Consider the following 15100-nt stretch of genomic DNA (forward strand, 5'->3'; position numbering starts at 1 on the left):
TCCCATTCAGAAGCTCATTAATACTGATTTTTCAAAATATTTTTCTCTTGAAGGAGCAAAGATAGGAGATTAAAAAGGAGTTCCACTAACCTTTCTGTTATTTTCATAGACTCCAGCACCATCTCCAATTAAGGACTTTGTGGCAGAAACGCCAGGCAGCACAGAGGCAGGAAACAGTATGGATCAATCTACCAGTGAGGGAAGTAGCACCTCTCCAGACCTCGAAGACTGCCTCGATTCTCCACTGGGAGAAGATTTCAGTGAGCCTCCTGAGGATGACAGCTCAGCTTATGAAGAGCAGGAAGCTGAGTTTCAAGAGAAACCCATACAGAAACTCCCAACTTCCAGAGAGAGTTTCTATAAGCATCTTTGGAAGATTCATCAAGAAGCTTCCACTTCTGAAGTCTTCCACTCCCTAGAGGAAGAAGTGAAGCAGAACTGCTACTCACCTTGTGAATTAGGACAGGCCAAAAGGTAGGGAATACTGAAATCTGTTCTGCAGCCTTCCTTTGACTCGTAGAATTTTGAAAATGAATCACTTAGGTTCTAATCACGCCTAATTAGTGAAGATTTTATTTTATCATCTTATTCTGACTCACCTAATCTGCCTTCCCTATTTACTCTCATCTTATTAGAATTTTGCATATGTCTGCATTGCAAGATACTTGTAAGAGTTCTGCACCGCTGTAATAATTTATGCTGTTCAGCTGAAGCTGGTTGCCATTTGAAATCAGTGGGAAGAGTCTTGTTCAACTAAATAGGAAACAAGTACTTTTTCTTGATTGTATGATCTTTTACTTCCAATTTGTTTCAGAGTTAACTTAAATAGGCACCATAAGTTTTTCTTATTGTGTGATCTTTTAATTTCAAATGTTTTCATAGGAAATAAAAAAACCCTCAGAAGACAAACTGTGATCAAGGAGGAAAAAAACCCTTATTTTCTGTTTTCTGGTCTTTAGAAGCCAAGAGAACCGCTGAGCCAGAGGAATTATACAATAAAGTATAATGCAAATGGACTCAGTCTCCTCTTACACTCTTTTGGATATATCAGGCACTGTCACACAGAAGACAATCCATTCCATTTTCATCATCTTTCCCAGAGCAAAAAAATTATAAATTATCAGAACAGAAAAAATTGATGCAAAGACAAATTAAAAGTCTCCTAGCGGCCTTTAACTTGCAGCTTTAGTAATTTTACTGAGAAACTAATTTCTATTTCTTCACACAGTCACTTGAAATAATTTTGTTACTTTTGACACTCATCAAGCACAGCCCCAGACACACATTCCAGTCTTTGGGAAGTGACAGCACTACCTGACACTGCAAGTCAAGTGGGATCATAATGGCAATTCATAATTTTAGCTTCTCTTTGTTGAGTGGAGAAGCTGCACTCAATTCATGAATGAAGTTCCCGCTTAATTATCTGCTTCTTTACTTCTGAGAGTAAAACCAGCCGAAATATGTCTGCAGCAAACATATTTGCCAAGAGATAATACAGATTCAACAAAACTATGTTTATTGTGGGAAGATATCAATTCCAAGAAAAGTTTTGGATTCTTCCCAAGGAGGAAGTTCTGAAATAAATGTTTTTGTTTGATACACTTTCAGTATCATTTAGTATAAGCTTTTGTGTTTTTAAAAAGCAGCCAGAGAAGTTTAAGATGGCATGCATTTTAAACAGTATTTTAAACATAATCTCAATTTAAATCTTTCCAGCTAAAACCATAAAAAATCCCCAGAAGGAAATAGGCATTAATAAAGGTCTTCCTTTTGATTAATGAAGAAATTTCTTCCGATTGCTCAAAACATTTCATGCAAATGTATAAATTTTCTGATATGAATTTTATGGAGATCTGTGATTTCATATAGGATGTGCAATTTGTTTCCATTTTAGTTGTCTATATTAGCTTAGGAGATGATGGACAGTTCACTTCTATCAAAGAGCAAAAGATCCTGGCTGACTTAGATATGAACATGCCATTTTAAGTGTTTTTAAGATGAATGCGGTTTAGCAGTATTTCAATAAGGATTGATATGAACAAAACATACTTTAAAAAAAAAAAAAAAGTGTTTCCAGCATTTTTACAAGCTTTAATGGTAAATTTTTGGGAGACAATTCCACAGTTGGTTCATTAAGGGCAACAGCCAAAACTACTAAACGCAGCATGTATGATTACAGTTTGGATTTGAACATCAGAAGTGCTGAATACTTCGTCTGCAATATAGTGAAATAGATTCAATAATAATTTAAATTCAATTAATTTAGTAAGTCCATTAATGTCTTTCGGACAACTCATATGCTTCAAGGCAAGCTTACAAAAAGGAGTAAGGACTTCTACTTTTCATGAAGAAACAGGAACCACTTTATATTTCATGTTTGTGGTCTGTGCCCAGTTACCAAGGAAAGACCTGTAGAAGCCAGAAGTGTGGCTGGCATTCCTTTTTCAAGACAAATGCTAATATAAAAAATGTAGTGGTATTTTAATGTGAATACCACTTACCAGAAAAGTTAATTAATTTGTTTATGGAAGATCAAATAATTAATGGTCTGGGCATTGTCCAGTTATTGTTTTTGAGAACCAACCAAAGTACTAACTAATGCCTTAAAAAATTAAAAGAGTGCAAGATTTTGCAAAGATAAATAATGAAAGCTTTTTAATCTTTCAAGTAGCTTTGCAAAATATTGATTATGGGTTTTTTTTATATACTACCATTGGAGGATTCAGACAGCAATTCAATATCATAACTAGTAAATCAGTTAAAATGAAAATAAGGTAATATATAAGCAGTAGACTTTTCAGTGGCCATCTAATAAAGCATATGGAGGAAAACCCCAGCACTGCAATCTTTTTCTTTTCCAGCCGCGTATTTAATAAGAGTCATGATGACCTATCAAACACAAAATGTATGCCTGAAACTCTCTCTCTAACCCCTATTGATGAAGAGTATCTCACTGTCAGCTCAATGTCACGAGGAGGAAGCTCCGAGACAGTCTCTGCAACCACTGCAACCCCACAACCACGTGTTTGTGGTCCCTCATCATCACCCCTGCTTGCTAGAGAGACACATGACAGTGACAACGAATGGGAGGACTTGGAGGAACCAGAGGAAGAGAAGGAAGAAAATGAACACTGCACTCGGGTATGTGATAGGCACCAAATTACTAACAGGTAGAATACAAGGGAAAAGAAACAATTTTAAGAATGTTACATTCTTAAACACTCATTTAAAATAATTTTCTATGCTATTTCCACATGACTTTTTTTTTTTTTTTAACTTTCCTGAATATCCACAAGCTTCAAATAAAGCAGACCTTCCACTATGCCCAGCTCTCCAGAATTCTTAACCATTTTCCTTAAGGATATTTATTTTTTCTTGACATCTTACTATTTCTCTAACTTTCCAAAATTCTGCAGTATTATTTTCAGTGTACGAAGGCCTAAAAGCTCTCTAGTAGCTTCTAAAATTAATTGGAGTCAGCTACTTGGGTTTTTTCTGCCATGTTTCAAGCCCATGCAGAAAATCACTTTGTTACAGTGATATTGCTGTAATGTCCTGATAAGAAACTATGAGCCTTGTGCTAATTACTATTCAAATATAAGGCTCAGTCCTGCCAAATGCTGAACATCTTGCATTCCTACTGACACTAATGAGCTCTGAATTCCTACTAATTAGAGAGCACCATGGACAAAATTTGGCTCCAGGCACTTTCTTGAGTGGGACAGCAATAGCAGTAACAACAGTAATCTTTGCACCCTGCTATTGCAATGCTTTTCAGCTCAGAGGACTCCAAGCCTTTCTTTACACATTCCAAATGACCAAATCCCATGTCCTGGTGGCATTCTCTGCCTTATTAGGCCCTATTAATCAATCCACATGAACCTCCAGGATTCTGGGATATGGCAGAACACCTTTTGCATACCCTTGTTGTACCTTCTGAGGATCTGATTCCTTCCTGCATATAAAAATAATGGAAGATGTTAATGAAGGAACAGAAAAGCCTACATCAGACATACCTTCTGCTTGTTTTAACAGGAAATGGAGATCTTTGTGACTTTGACAAAATCAGAGAACAATGGTTATGGATTCTCTGTAGTTCTTAACAAAATGGACACCTGCCTGTACGTTGATGAAATCTTGAATGATCCTGCCCTTTCTGATGGAAGATTGAGAAGGGGAGACAGAATCATTATGGTACAGTAATTATTGAAGTTTATACAGAGGAGAAAATATTTGCAGATCAATGTCATTTAGTTTTGGCATTCTTAATTTGGTAGCATCCAGTTTATGACCTTTTTAGGTATGTAAATAAATCATACAATGAATCTTATTCTGCTGACCTCAGTTGGATAAATTTCAGACTGAATAGATTGTATGAGGAGGCAAATAACATGAATCTAGGAGCAATGCAAGAGAAGTGAGACATTAAATGCCTTCCCAATTAAATTACATAAACTGAATTAATGTAATAAGGTAATAGGTGCACACAAAGGATGCAGGAATTATGTCCTTTGTAATGTAAGAATGAAACTTTTTTTCAGCCATGTTTGTGTTCAGTATTGCTTAAGACTCTCTTCCTTGGTTTTTTTGCAACAAGACCTTGAGTTTCAAGGGGAAAAAAAGCTATTTTTATTAAAGCTCTGCATTCAGAAAAATAAAAGTTCAAAAAAGAAATATTACTGCAATCTTAACTATTGAATTTACTGACATTAAATACCACAGCAAAGCAATAAAAAGGAAGTAAAAACTAATTTAAGTTCATATGCAAAATTCAGAGTGGAGGGAGAAGTAAATGATGGTCAATGAGATCTGTGACATGATTTTACTGGTTTGTCATTTAGGTGAATGGAATTGATGTCACATCTTTACCATGCAATGAAGTTCTGACTTTACTGCAAAGCTCTCCTCCAGATCTGCACCTTGTGGTTGGTCGTGCTGACAGTGACCCACGTCCCTCAAGTAGGCCAGATGAGATTCCTGAAATTACTCTCACAAAGGGTGCCGATGGACAGCTAGGTGTGTAGTAAATGCTGTACTTGCTGTACATGGACAGGAATGACAGCATAAGGAATCATAAGCAACTGTGGTCTTGGATCAGCATGATCCAAACTGACCTTGACACCTTTATGCTCTTCGTGATCACCCATGACCAAGGAATGAGAGCTTTATTTCGGGCAACACCTAAGAGGGAAGACTAATATCTCTTACTAGACTAATGAAGATAGTTGGAAAATTGATTTTTGCATTATCACCCTATTAACTGAATTTCTGTCAGATTTCCAGTCTCATATTTTTATGTTGCTGATATACTAAGTTTTGGGTAGTTGGATAATAATTTCTACTACCTGCAGAGACACATAAATATGTATTTGGAGGGAAAGACAAAAACTGAAGAAAAGGTAAAGTTTAAGAAGGATGACCCACAGGTTGAGACTACAGTTTGCTATTCAAAAAATCTCCACTTGAATCCTTGATTCACCACAGACACAAGGCTTTATCTACATTGTCCAATACAAATGATAAAAGAAATCCCTACAATCTGAGTTCTTGGTATTTCTGCAGCATGTTGTGAGTACTGCACAAAGATAAAACTGTAGGCTCAGGAAACAGTATGGCTATATTTGCTCATGTACAACATCCTGTTTACAGGTAGGAACTAGTTTGTTCAGAGATTCTTTGAATGTCATTTGCATTGTGTAGGCACCTCCTCAGCTGTCATAGGCCTCCATTCCTGAACACTGCAAGGTGTTTAAATGTTCTGGTAATGAGGGAGTTGCTGCTATGCAGCTCAGTGTCCTATTGCAATGACTATTGAACATCAGGTGAAATAAAGCACTACACAATCACTGAAACATAGAGATGGACACCACTATTTAAGTTTTTCCATACTTTTTTTAACATCTAATGGCATTTCACTCAGTCCAGCTTGTACACCCATCTTACTGGGGCAAGACTGTTATTTATAATGTCAGTGATTTGTTCAGCCTGTATTTCAATGATTCACATCTATTCCGCTAGACTTTATGTCACTGACAGTTAAATTCAAAACATGCTGCCACAAAAGATGCTTTCTCTGCATTATTCTAGGCTTGAAGCTGACAGGAGGAGCTGGAAGCAAGTTACAAGGTATTTATGTGCTAGAGATAGTGCCTGGCTCTCCTGCCAGTGTGGAAGGCAGCTTACAGCCACAAGATCAGATTGTTTACCTCTGTGGACTGTGGACTGAGGGCATTAGCCTGGATGATGCAGTGAGAGTGTGTGAAGCTGCCACCCAGAATGTTCAAATCAAAGCCACAAGGTAAATCTGAGCATATTTGATCCTAATGCTGAAGCAGGTTTCTAAATTTTACGTCAACAAGTCAGACGGCACAAAACAGAAAAATGCTTTATCTCAAAGGTCTTGCAACCTGATAAATAACATTCATAAGGTATCTTATCTCCTTGTAATTTCAACTAACGCAGCAAGCACAAGTAGATTCATACAACACAAATGACAACTCTTCAAATTTCATCATCCAAAAACCAATGTAAAGCCTTTAACTGTGAGGCTGAGCACCATTTTCCTATGTGTTGCTCTCTAGGGAAAATCTTTGAATTTCCGGCACTAGTGTCAACTTTCTCCTTACAATCTCAGATTCACAACTACAAGCAAGAAACTACCTCTGATGGGAAATTCTGAGTTAATTCCAACAGCCAAACATTTTAGAAAGGTACTGAAAATGCAGCATTTAATCTGCAGCATGAATAGAAAATCTTTCCAGGCCTGAATAATAATCAGCTGTAAAGAATTTTGCTCATCAGTTCATGGCTGCACTCTCGATTAACTGTGTTCCACAGTCTGGTATCACACCAGCACAGGTCCTGGAATGATGCAGAAATAGCTTCCAAAGATCTCAGAGGAATGGTAAAATATTAACCCAAAGCATGTGAATAACTAAGTTACATAACCAGAGCGTGTGGCGGAATGGCTGTCACAGCTGTCTTAACATAGTTCAAACTTTTATCATTGTTTTATTAACTTGTGCTTATCTAACAGAAGAAGAAACTGCTGCCTCATTATACATCTTGCTGTACAAGTTAGTAGGCAGCACCTTCTGATTGTCAGAATTGACAAACTAAGGAGACAAACAGAAAGAGGGTAAAGGAGCTTACAAAAGAGCATTCCCACTTTATACAGTGGGTAACCAAAGCTGAATTCAAGATGTACCAGAAAGCAGTTCTGTATTGGGCCAGGTGATTTAACATGCCTATTTTTTTCCCCAACACATTTCAACAAAATGTTTCACTATAGTCAAATATTTTCATATACTGATATAAATTCTCCTTAGGAAAGCACCACTAACAAAATCATAGAAGCCCAACTACTATTTAGACAATTGACTTTCTAAAAATAATTTTCATATGTGCTTTACAAAGCATGCAGCTCTTAATGGCTCACATTTCACTTTTTCTGCCCCCAGAAATGGCAATCCAGTGGTTCCTATAGAGCAGGAAAATAGTAAGTAAGGCTAATATTTTTGAGTTTTAGTTCAAAACTTGCTTCTGATTTTGAAAATAAGCATAGATTCATTGATTTAAAAGTTATTAACAGATTGTAACTTGGCATTCAGTATTTCTGTTATGGCCATTTTAAGGGTCTGAAGAAAATTTGGTAGCTGTTTAAGGACAGAAATAAAACGTATAGTTCTCTGTAAAAAAATAATTTATTACATATTTAGTTTCTATTTTTTAAATTTGTTATTAAGTAGGAATTTTATGTGGTTATATTTCAACATCTGTTTTGACTGAAACTATTCTCTGAGGAGTCTTCCAGCACTTCTTGAGCCACTATTTAATATCAGCCACTACTTCATCACCTAGACAACTTTTTTAAACTGTTATCAATAAACTATATAAAATCAGAAGCAGGCAGCACCAATATCTCTTAGTTAATATAAATATCCCTGTCAAGCGAGATATTTGATACTCTAACTGATACAAAACTTCAGTAATCATGTGCACTACAAAGACTTGACCAGATTTGCTCTAGCAGTGGAAGGAGTCTCAGCAAGCACAGGTTGCACCTGCACCCTCAGGAGGAAGGAGAGGTATCGCATCTAGGCCAGCACATATAAAAGGTGTTAGTTATGCAAGTAGTACTTTCCAATGCACATTTGGCCGCATTGTCAGCCCTAACCCCAGTTTCATTTACCTAAATGGATATGTCAATGGGTTTTTCTAAATCATGCAAAGATGACCTACAAAAGTAACCCTGGACCACAATTGTTCACATGCCTACACTCATCCGAATACTGGCATATGGTTACCTGAAGAACTTATTCCACATCAAGTTAGTTACAGATTTCCTACTTTACCACACATAGCCATGTGTTTGTTTCTATAAACTGAAGGAATTTTCTTACAAGATAAGGATAAAGTTATGTGTACTCTCAGTTAACACGATAGAACTAAAGCACGGCAAATGTATATCCCAGTAGAATCTTGCTCACACAGTCTTGTGTGAGCTTTGCAGATTCCAAGATTTCTCAAGACATCTTCAGATAGATAACCAGGCCTGATCCACCTCTGATACAGAGTTATGAACTCTACACTGGCACAGTTACCTGCCTCTCCTATAAAAGAAGATGTGTAAGATCCTGCACATGGGTCAGAGCAATCTCAAGCACAAACACAGGCTGGGCAGAGAATGGATTGAGAGCAGCCCTGAGAAGGACTTTAGGGTGTTGGTTGATGATAAGCTCAACATGACTGAGCAATGTGCAATCACAGCCCAGAAATCACATCCTTGGATGCACCAAAAGCAGTGTGGCCAGCAGGCTGAGGGAGGGGATTCTGCCCCACTACTCTGTGAGACCCCACCCGGAGTGCTGCATCCAGCTCTGGGGTCCCCAGTATAACCAGCACGTGGACCTGTGGAAGCAATTTAAAGAGGAGGCCATAAAGATGCCTAGAGGGCTGAAGCACCTCTCCTATGAAGACAGTCTGGGAGTGTTGGAGCTGTTCAGCCTGGACAAGAGAAGAGAAGACTCCAAGGAGACCTTAAAGCAATTTCCAGTACCTAAAGGGGTACTGGAGAGGGACTTTTGACAAAGGCACGTAGCGATAGGACAAGGGGGAATGGCATCAAACTGAAAGAGGGCAGGTTTAGATTAGATAGTAGGGAGAAATTCTTTACTGTGAAGGTGGTGGGACACTGGAACAAGTTTCCCAGAGAAGTTGTGGGCACCTCATCCCTGAAAATCTTCAGGTCCCGGCTGGATGGGGCTCTGAGCAACCTGGTCTAGTGAAAGGTGTCCTTGCTCATGGCAGAGGGTGGGAACCAGATGATCTTTAAGGTCCTTTCCAACCCAAACCATTCTATGATTCTATGATTCTTCCCCATTACAGGTACTTTTAAAAACCTATAGTAATTTTGTATTTGGTGTTCCATTTGCTTTAATCACAGATAGATTTATAGATAAATTTGTAATAATTTGTTATTAAGAAAGCAAGCCTTCATTTTTATAGGCTCTCTTAGTTACAAGAACACATACCAAAATTGCAATTACAACAGGTAGCTTTTTTTAAAGTACAGGACATTCATTATTTTCTGTAATTCACACATTAAGAGTACTTCGTGGAAGACAGCTACGATCACCAAAATATGATAAAGCAAAAGCACAAAACTGGGGGGGGCTGGGTAGAGGTGGGAGTGTTCCTTCATCTGCCTGATCATTGCCACATGTCTAGAATGACTCAGTCTGATCTCTGATTGTTGTTACAATTTTTGAAATAGCAATGGCTGAGATGCAATATCTCTGCAATTCATGACTGAAATGTTTATATCTCTATGCAAATTGGCAAACTTAATCATGCAGTGGTCTCACACTGTTTCATATAGTATCGATATTGGATATTGATGCTTTGTTTAATAATATAAGCACAGAGATTACATTCCATGTGTACATGAAGTTTAGCAGGAGGCCTGTCAGAACAAACATATGTGTGTATTTTTAGGGCCACCAGCTGAAACAGAGAAAGCCAATATTTCTTTGTCAGATGAAAACCTGAACTCCCAGGAACAGCATCTGCTGCATCAACATGGTAAGGAATTTTGCATTTTTCAATTAGGAATTGTAAAATTTTGTGCCTTCTCTTTGAAAGGAAATAAGTCTATAGGTGATAAGGGCATTGCCTGGGAAAGATTAACTCTTCATAAAAAAACCTGCTTCCCTCAGAGTTTCAGAGAACATTTATAGATTACTGTTGTCCATCTGGTGTCTCTTATGCTGCAGCACACAGTTTTTAAAGCTTGTTTTGGAACCTGCTCACAGAGAGGTAAAAAGTCACAGTGCAGTTCACATTTTAGGAGTTTTAGGCCACATAAATCCATAGGATTTATTTTTTATTTCACATATAAAATATAAAATGTTTTATTATGTCCCTGAATAAGATTTTGAGTGTTATACTATAGAATATTTTACCAGGACAACTATCTAAAAATTGTTGTTGCTTTTTCTCAGAGAAACATTTGGAGGAAACAAACTGTGATGCTCAGCAGAACACCCCCAATTCTCCAGAATGTAAAGTAAGTGACACTCTGAGGTGTGAGGTGGTTCATCAAGTGAAGTGAGCTATATGGAGTGAGATTTTTTCAATAACAGTATTTAATGTATTTTTTTCCTCTCTTTGAAAATGTGAATATAATGCATTTGGAGAGTATCCTGTAAGGGTTGAATTGCTTCAGCATTCACAGAGTAGAATGCACTGAGCACTTCCTGGGGACAGACTCTTCTGTTAATACTTTTCAATGCTTAGAAAGAAAATAGCACAGGAGAAAGACACAGAATGTCACAGCATGGGATTCTGGGGAAAATATGTGCAATTGTGAAACATTTTCCACAACAGTCTTTGAAAACTGAGATTAATATGTTTCATTCTGCAATTTTCAGATGGACATTTGAAAAGAGAGTAAAATTACCCCAAATCTTTGGAGTATTATGTAGCACTGACATAGACCAATATGTTTTGAATTTGGCAAGAGTAATACATTTTAAAAATTATTTATTATTAAATTATGAATTCCTAAATACACAGGAATTGTTCTCAGGAGAAAAAAGTTATTTCCATGCTCAGCATACAGTGCTTGAAAATTCTTACAAGTGCAAACATCACTTCTGTTGGTGAAAACACATGGAAAGGTTAATTGAAATTATCCAAATTAGGACTGATATTTCATGTGGATAGATTAACTAGTTTTCTCTTGATTGTGGATTGCAAAAATAAAGCTGTCTCTTGTTAAAATTAGACCTCCAACCTGGCAAAAAAAATTGGAACAACTTTCTCACTTTTGATTATGTCATCACTATTAGTGCTTCTTCTGCATGATTTAATCCATGATAGTTTATCTGTTCAACTTGCAAAAATAATTTCCAAGGCTGATATTTGTGGCATTGGAACTAGTCATGCTGCAAGTCATAAGCATTTCTAGCTTGCTGCTATTTCTGACATAGTACTTGACCCTAAAAAAGCAGCTGATTTTCAAAGCAAATGAAGTGCCAAAGCAAAAGAAATGGGAATGTTGGGATTACAAGATTTAAATTATAGAAAAATAAGAGAATGAACTATGTACGGCATTACTGTCATGCTGGAGATAATAATGCCTTATTTGTCAATTAAGGTGATTCATTTGAAACATTATAAAAGGATTACAGAAGTACACCTTTCTTTGCTTTTAAGGTGTTATTTTCCCCAGCAGCAATTACTAAAAAGAGTATGAAAATAAGTATGTACTATTTTCATCCTGATACATACATGCAGCTGTTATGTTGATCCCTGGAAGCTCCATAGATCTATTCAAGAGTAGGATATATCCCATAATCTCCATCAGACAGTGAAGACTGTGAAGCATAATGGGAATCTTTGGTAATAAAAATGCAAACAAAATACAGCCCTAAATAAACTCCACTTTAGACTGCATCCTTGTCTATTGTAGGATTTCATTATTAAGATTGAACTGGAAAAAGCAGAAAATGGAAGCCTAGGATTTGCACTGGTAGGTGGAAAAAATGGCAGGGCTATCTTAATAAAAGCCATCAGCCCGGACAGCAGTGCAGATCTAGATGGGAGACTTCAAGTTGGTGACATCCTGCTTAAGGTAATGTTTGTTCTTCATTGCTTTGGCCTACATTTTCTCTAGTTACTCTATAATGAGCATCTGTTCAATATAAAGGTGGTGCAGATTTGACATCTGATGCTGCTTTGCACAGTAACATGTAGAAGGTGGTGTCCCTTGGCTCCTGGTGGTCAGAGGGTTGTCCTGTTTGTTACCTCAAATTATTTTGTTTCTCCCTCCACCAGTTTCAAAATTGTTTGATTTTCTGGTTTTCATTTACTTCCATCTCTCCTTCATCTTCTCTCTGAAGAATGGGGGAATGCCCACTTACTATCTCAGACTATACTTTTGTGGTCCTGCTGGCAATCATGGTATAAAGACATAGAGATGCAGGATCAAGCAAGTTAGGAAATTGAGGACACGTGAAGTTCAAAGAAGTTATATAAAGATTGCTCAGTCCTAGGACATGTGATTAGAAAAAGGCTTTGTGTTACAGGAATCTGGAAATACACATCATTGTATTTTTCAGGTGAATGAGACTTTTGTGTCTGGTCTGCCACGCCAAACAGTTACAGATTTACTGCGCAAGGCTCAAGGCACTGTTCAACTCACTGTCTGCCGAAGTGTGGCTTTGCATTGGGCTTATTCAGGCAACCAGAGCAACAGAGCTGCCACCCCCAACACAAAAGCAGAGCCTGGTAAGCAGCTACATCCCCTCACCATATGACAGAAGTGGGATTATGCGTTGCCTGAATTCAACTTTGGTATTAGTCAAGTCAATTTTAGAGTTAGTCCTGTTTCATAGCTGTAGGTGCAAACACATTCTTCACCCTGACTTGCAGCTCTGGCTAAACTCCTCCAGACATAGGACCGCAGGGAAGGCATGCCCAAGTGTGATTTTTAAATCTAGGAACAGTCTAGGAACAAAACTGTAAGACCCTCAAAGATGCTTTAACTCAGCTTAAGTTTTTAAGTCAAGAATGTTGGTCTGATTTTACCCCATTTTATACAACTCGCTGATGGAATCACAGCCCATTTTTGACTCAGTTGCTAAAATACTTCTCCCACAAACTTCACATCCCATCACTCCTACTTATCTCCTGGAAGCACTACGCCTCCTGTTCTGTCTGGCAGACAGATCCTCTCTCTTCTGTGCTTGTTCATGTTCAAATCCAGAAGCCTCTGCTCCCAGGTCTATTGTTATTCATTTGAGAGCACACCCATCTTGCATAGGGTAGCACTTAGAGAGATGACTAATACTATGGAAGAACTTTGTGCTCTATGCTCTGCTCTCCTAAGTACTTAAAAATTAAATAATAATAAAAGATGGGAGTGGAAGCAAGGATATAACATTACCAATGGATTATGGAGTTACAGTCCTCAGCTTTCTATTTCTTTGAATACTGAAACATTTCCTAAAATGTGGAGAAACTTAAGTGGGAAGGGTATAGAATTCCTCCTTCTGGCCTGCTGGTTACAAATTGGATGCTTTGTTTCAAGTATTCTTAGCCAAGAAGACACAGCCATTGCCATTTTCTTCTTACATGACATGGGTGAATTACATAGTTCCTGGGAATTTTAAACTTTTCCTGCAAAATACAATGGTATTATAGAAGTACTGGCAGCAAAGTTAATCTACGGTACTTGCCCCTTACCTTAGCACTGTGAAAGAATGAGCTAGGTTAGGGAGGGAAGATTTAAATTGTTTCAGGTTTTTTTATAGCTGCTGTTGATACAGGGCTTTATTTCAGTGTATCTTCTGGCAGTCTGAATTATGCTGGCTTCTTCAGTGGTGACATATGGCATTTGTCCTGTACTAACCCTCCGAGAGCATTCACGAAAGGGAGATTCTATGCCAGTTTAAGACACTGTATCTCAGTGCCTCATCTGAGGTCAAAGTCCTTTGATGTAAGCAGCAGAGAAGAAATGGACCTGTATTTTCATGCATTTGATTTTGGTTTTGTTCTCTGGTATTCAGCAAGTGGTGAGGAAAGCCTGCAAGCTCTGCCTGTTTACAGTTTCAAGGAAGAAGGCTACGACCAAATGTGCAACAAGGTAAAATCAGAGAAGTTTTCAGATGTTATCAGGCAATGTACTCATATGTTTGTTTACAACATGGGTTTGCTGCAATGTGGGCAAGAACCACACCTTCTTAATGAAAAAAAGTTTAATGTAAGGGAAGTGTGCTGCAATGACTGGAGCTGCTGACATTTGAGTGAGTCAGGATTCCACTGAGATAAGAGTGTATGATAAGTATAATACATATGCTAAAAGAGTGGAGGGAAGAAAGGTTGCATATGCATATGCATTGTTCAGAGTCTTTATAATACTGAAATGAATAATTTATTAATTTTACCATTCTTTCAGTATTTCTGAACCATATACATTAAAAGATTTCTATTCAACTGTCTCCACTAATATTCATAATTCAAATGCATCTAAATTTCTTCAAACATGGTTATGTTTTTGAATCCTAGTAAGTTCTGCAAGACATCCCACATTAAATTTCACAGCATCTATTATTTCTAAGTTTAAAACGGTAAAACGCCTCAGAAAATGTGAGAAATTTAGGTCTTCTTATCCTCCAGAAAACGCATAAAAAATCCAAACCCTGATTCAAGTAATATAATCGAACTAGAAAAAGAAAAATTGTTAGAATCCTTGACATGAATAAGCTGAGAAAACCTTGAAGAGGAATTTGTTTGTAGAAGTTTAAGTATTCTGCTGAAATGGGTGTTGGAACTACTTTTAGAGACTGGTGAAATGTAATCAAAATAAGGTTGTATCTATGATCTGACAAAGAAGTACACCCAACAAATAATACCAATGAGAAGTAAGAGATAGTAGTAAGGTTACAGGTTACCTATCAGATCCCTGAGTTAGCGAGGTATTAAAGCAAATATTTAGTTTTAAACAATGTGGTTAAGTCTATCTAGTTGAGCACAGCACAAGCCTAAATTTAAGCACGTGCTTAGTGTTTTTCCTGAATTGGTTCCATTAACCTCT

The 15100-nt window shown here is 37.4% G+C and overlaps 2 protein-coding genes across 11 annotated transcripts in view; one reads left to right on the plus strand and one right to left on the minus strand.

Moving 5' to 3' along the window:
- Positions 1-15100, minus strand: part of MAPK8 (mitogen-activated protein kinase 8) — a 182595-nt gene that overhangs the window by 98982 nt on the left and 68513 nt on the right. The window lies entirely within an intron of this gene.
- The window catches only part of FRMPD2 (FERM and PDZ domain containing 2), a 71393-nt gene that overhangs the window by 44887 nt on the left and 11406 nt on the right, over positions 1-15100 (plus strand). For 3 of the 10 annotated variants that reach the window (XM_032116203.1, XM_032116198.1, XM_032116199.1), the window contains exons 29-39: positions 110-474; positions 2862-3141; positions 4036-4194; positions 4842-5016; positions 6088-6298; positions 7461-7498; positions 9997-10083; positions 10503-10567; positions 11975-12136; positions 12624-12792; positions 14073-14149. In XM_032116203.1, coding sequence (XP_031972094.1) covers positions 110-474; positions 2862-3141; positions 4036-4194; positions 4842-5016; positions 6088-6298; positions 7461-7498; positions 9997-10083; positions 10503-10567; positions 11975-12136; positions 12624-12792; positions 14073-14149 — 1788 coding nt within the window. Of the gene's footprint in view, positions 1-109; positions 475-2861; positions 3142-4035; positions 4195-4841; positions 5017-6087; positions 6299-7460; positions 7499-9996; positions 10084-10502; positions 10568-11974; positions 12137-12623; positions 12793-14072; positions 14150-15100 lie in introns of those variants that run through there. The other 7 variants (XM_032116200.1, XM_032116204.1, XM_032116201.1 and 4 more) reach the window with 7 other exon arrangements.

Source organism: Corvus moneduloides, chromosome 8 (genome assembly GCF_009650955.1).
Source record: "Corvus moneduloides isolate bCorMon1 chromosome 8, bCorMon1.pri, whole genome shotgun sequence".
NCBI classification, from domain to species: domain Eukaryota; kingdom Metazoa; phylum Chordata; class Aves; order Passeriformes; family Corvidae; genus Corvus; species Corvus moneduloides.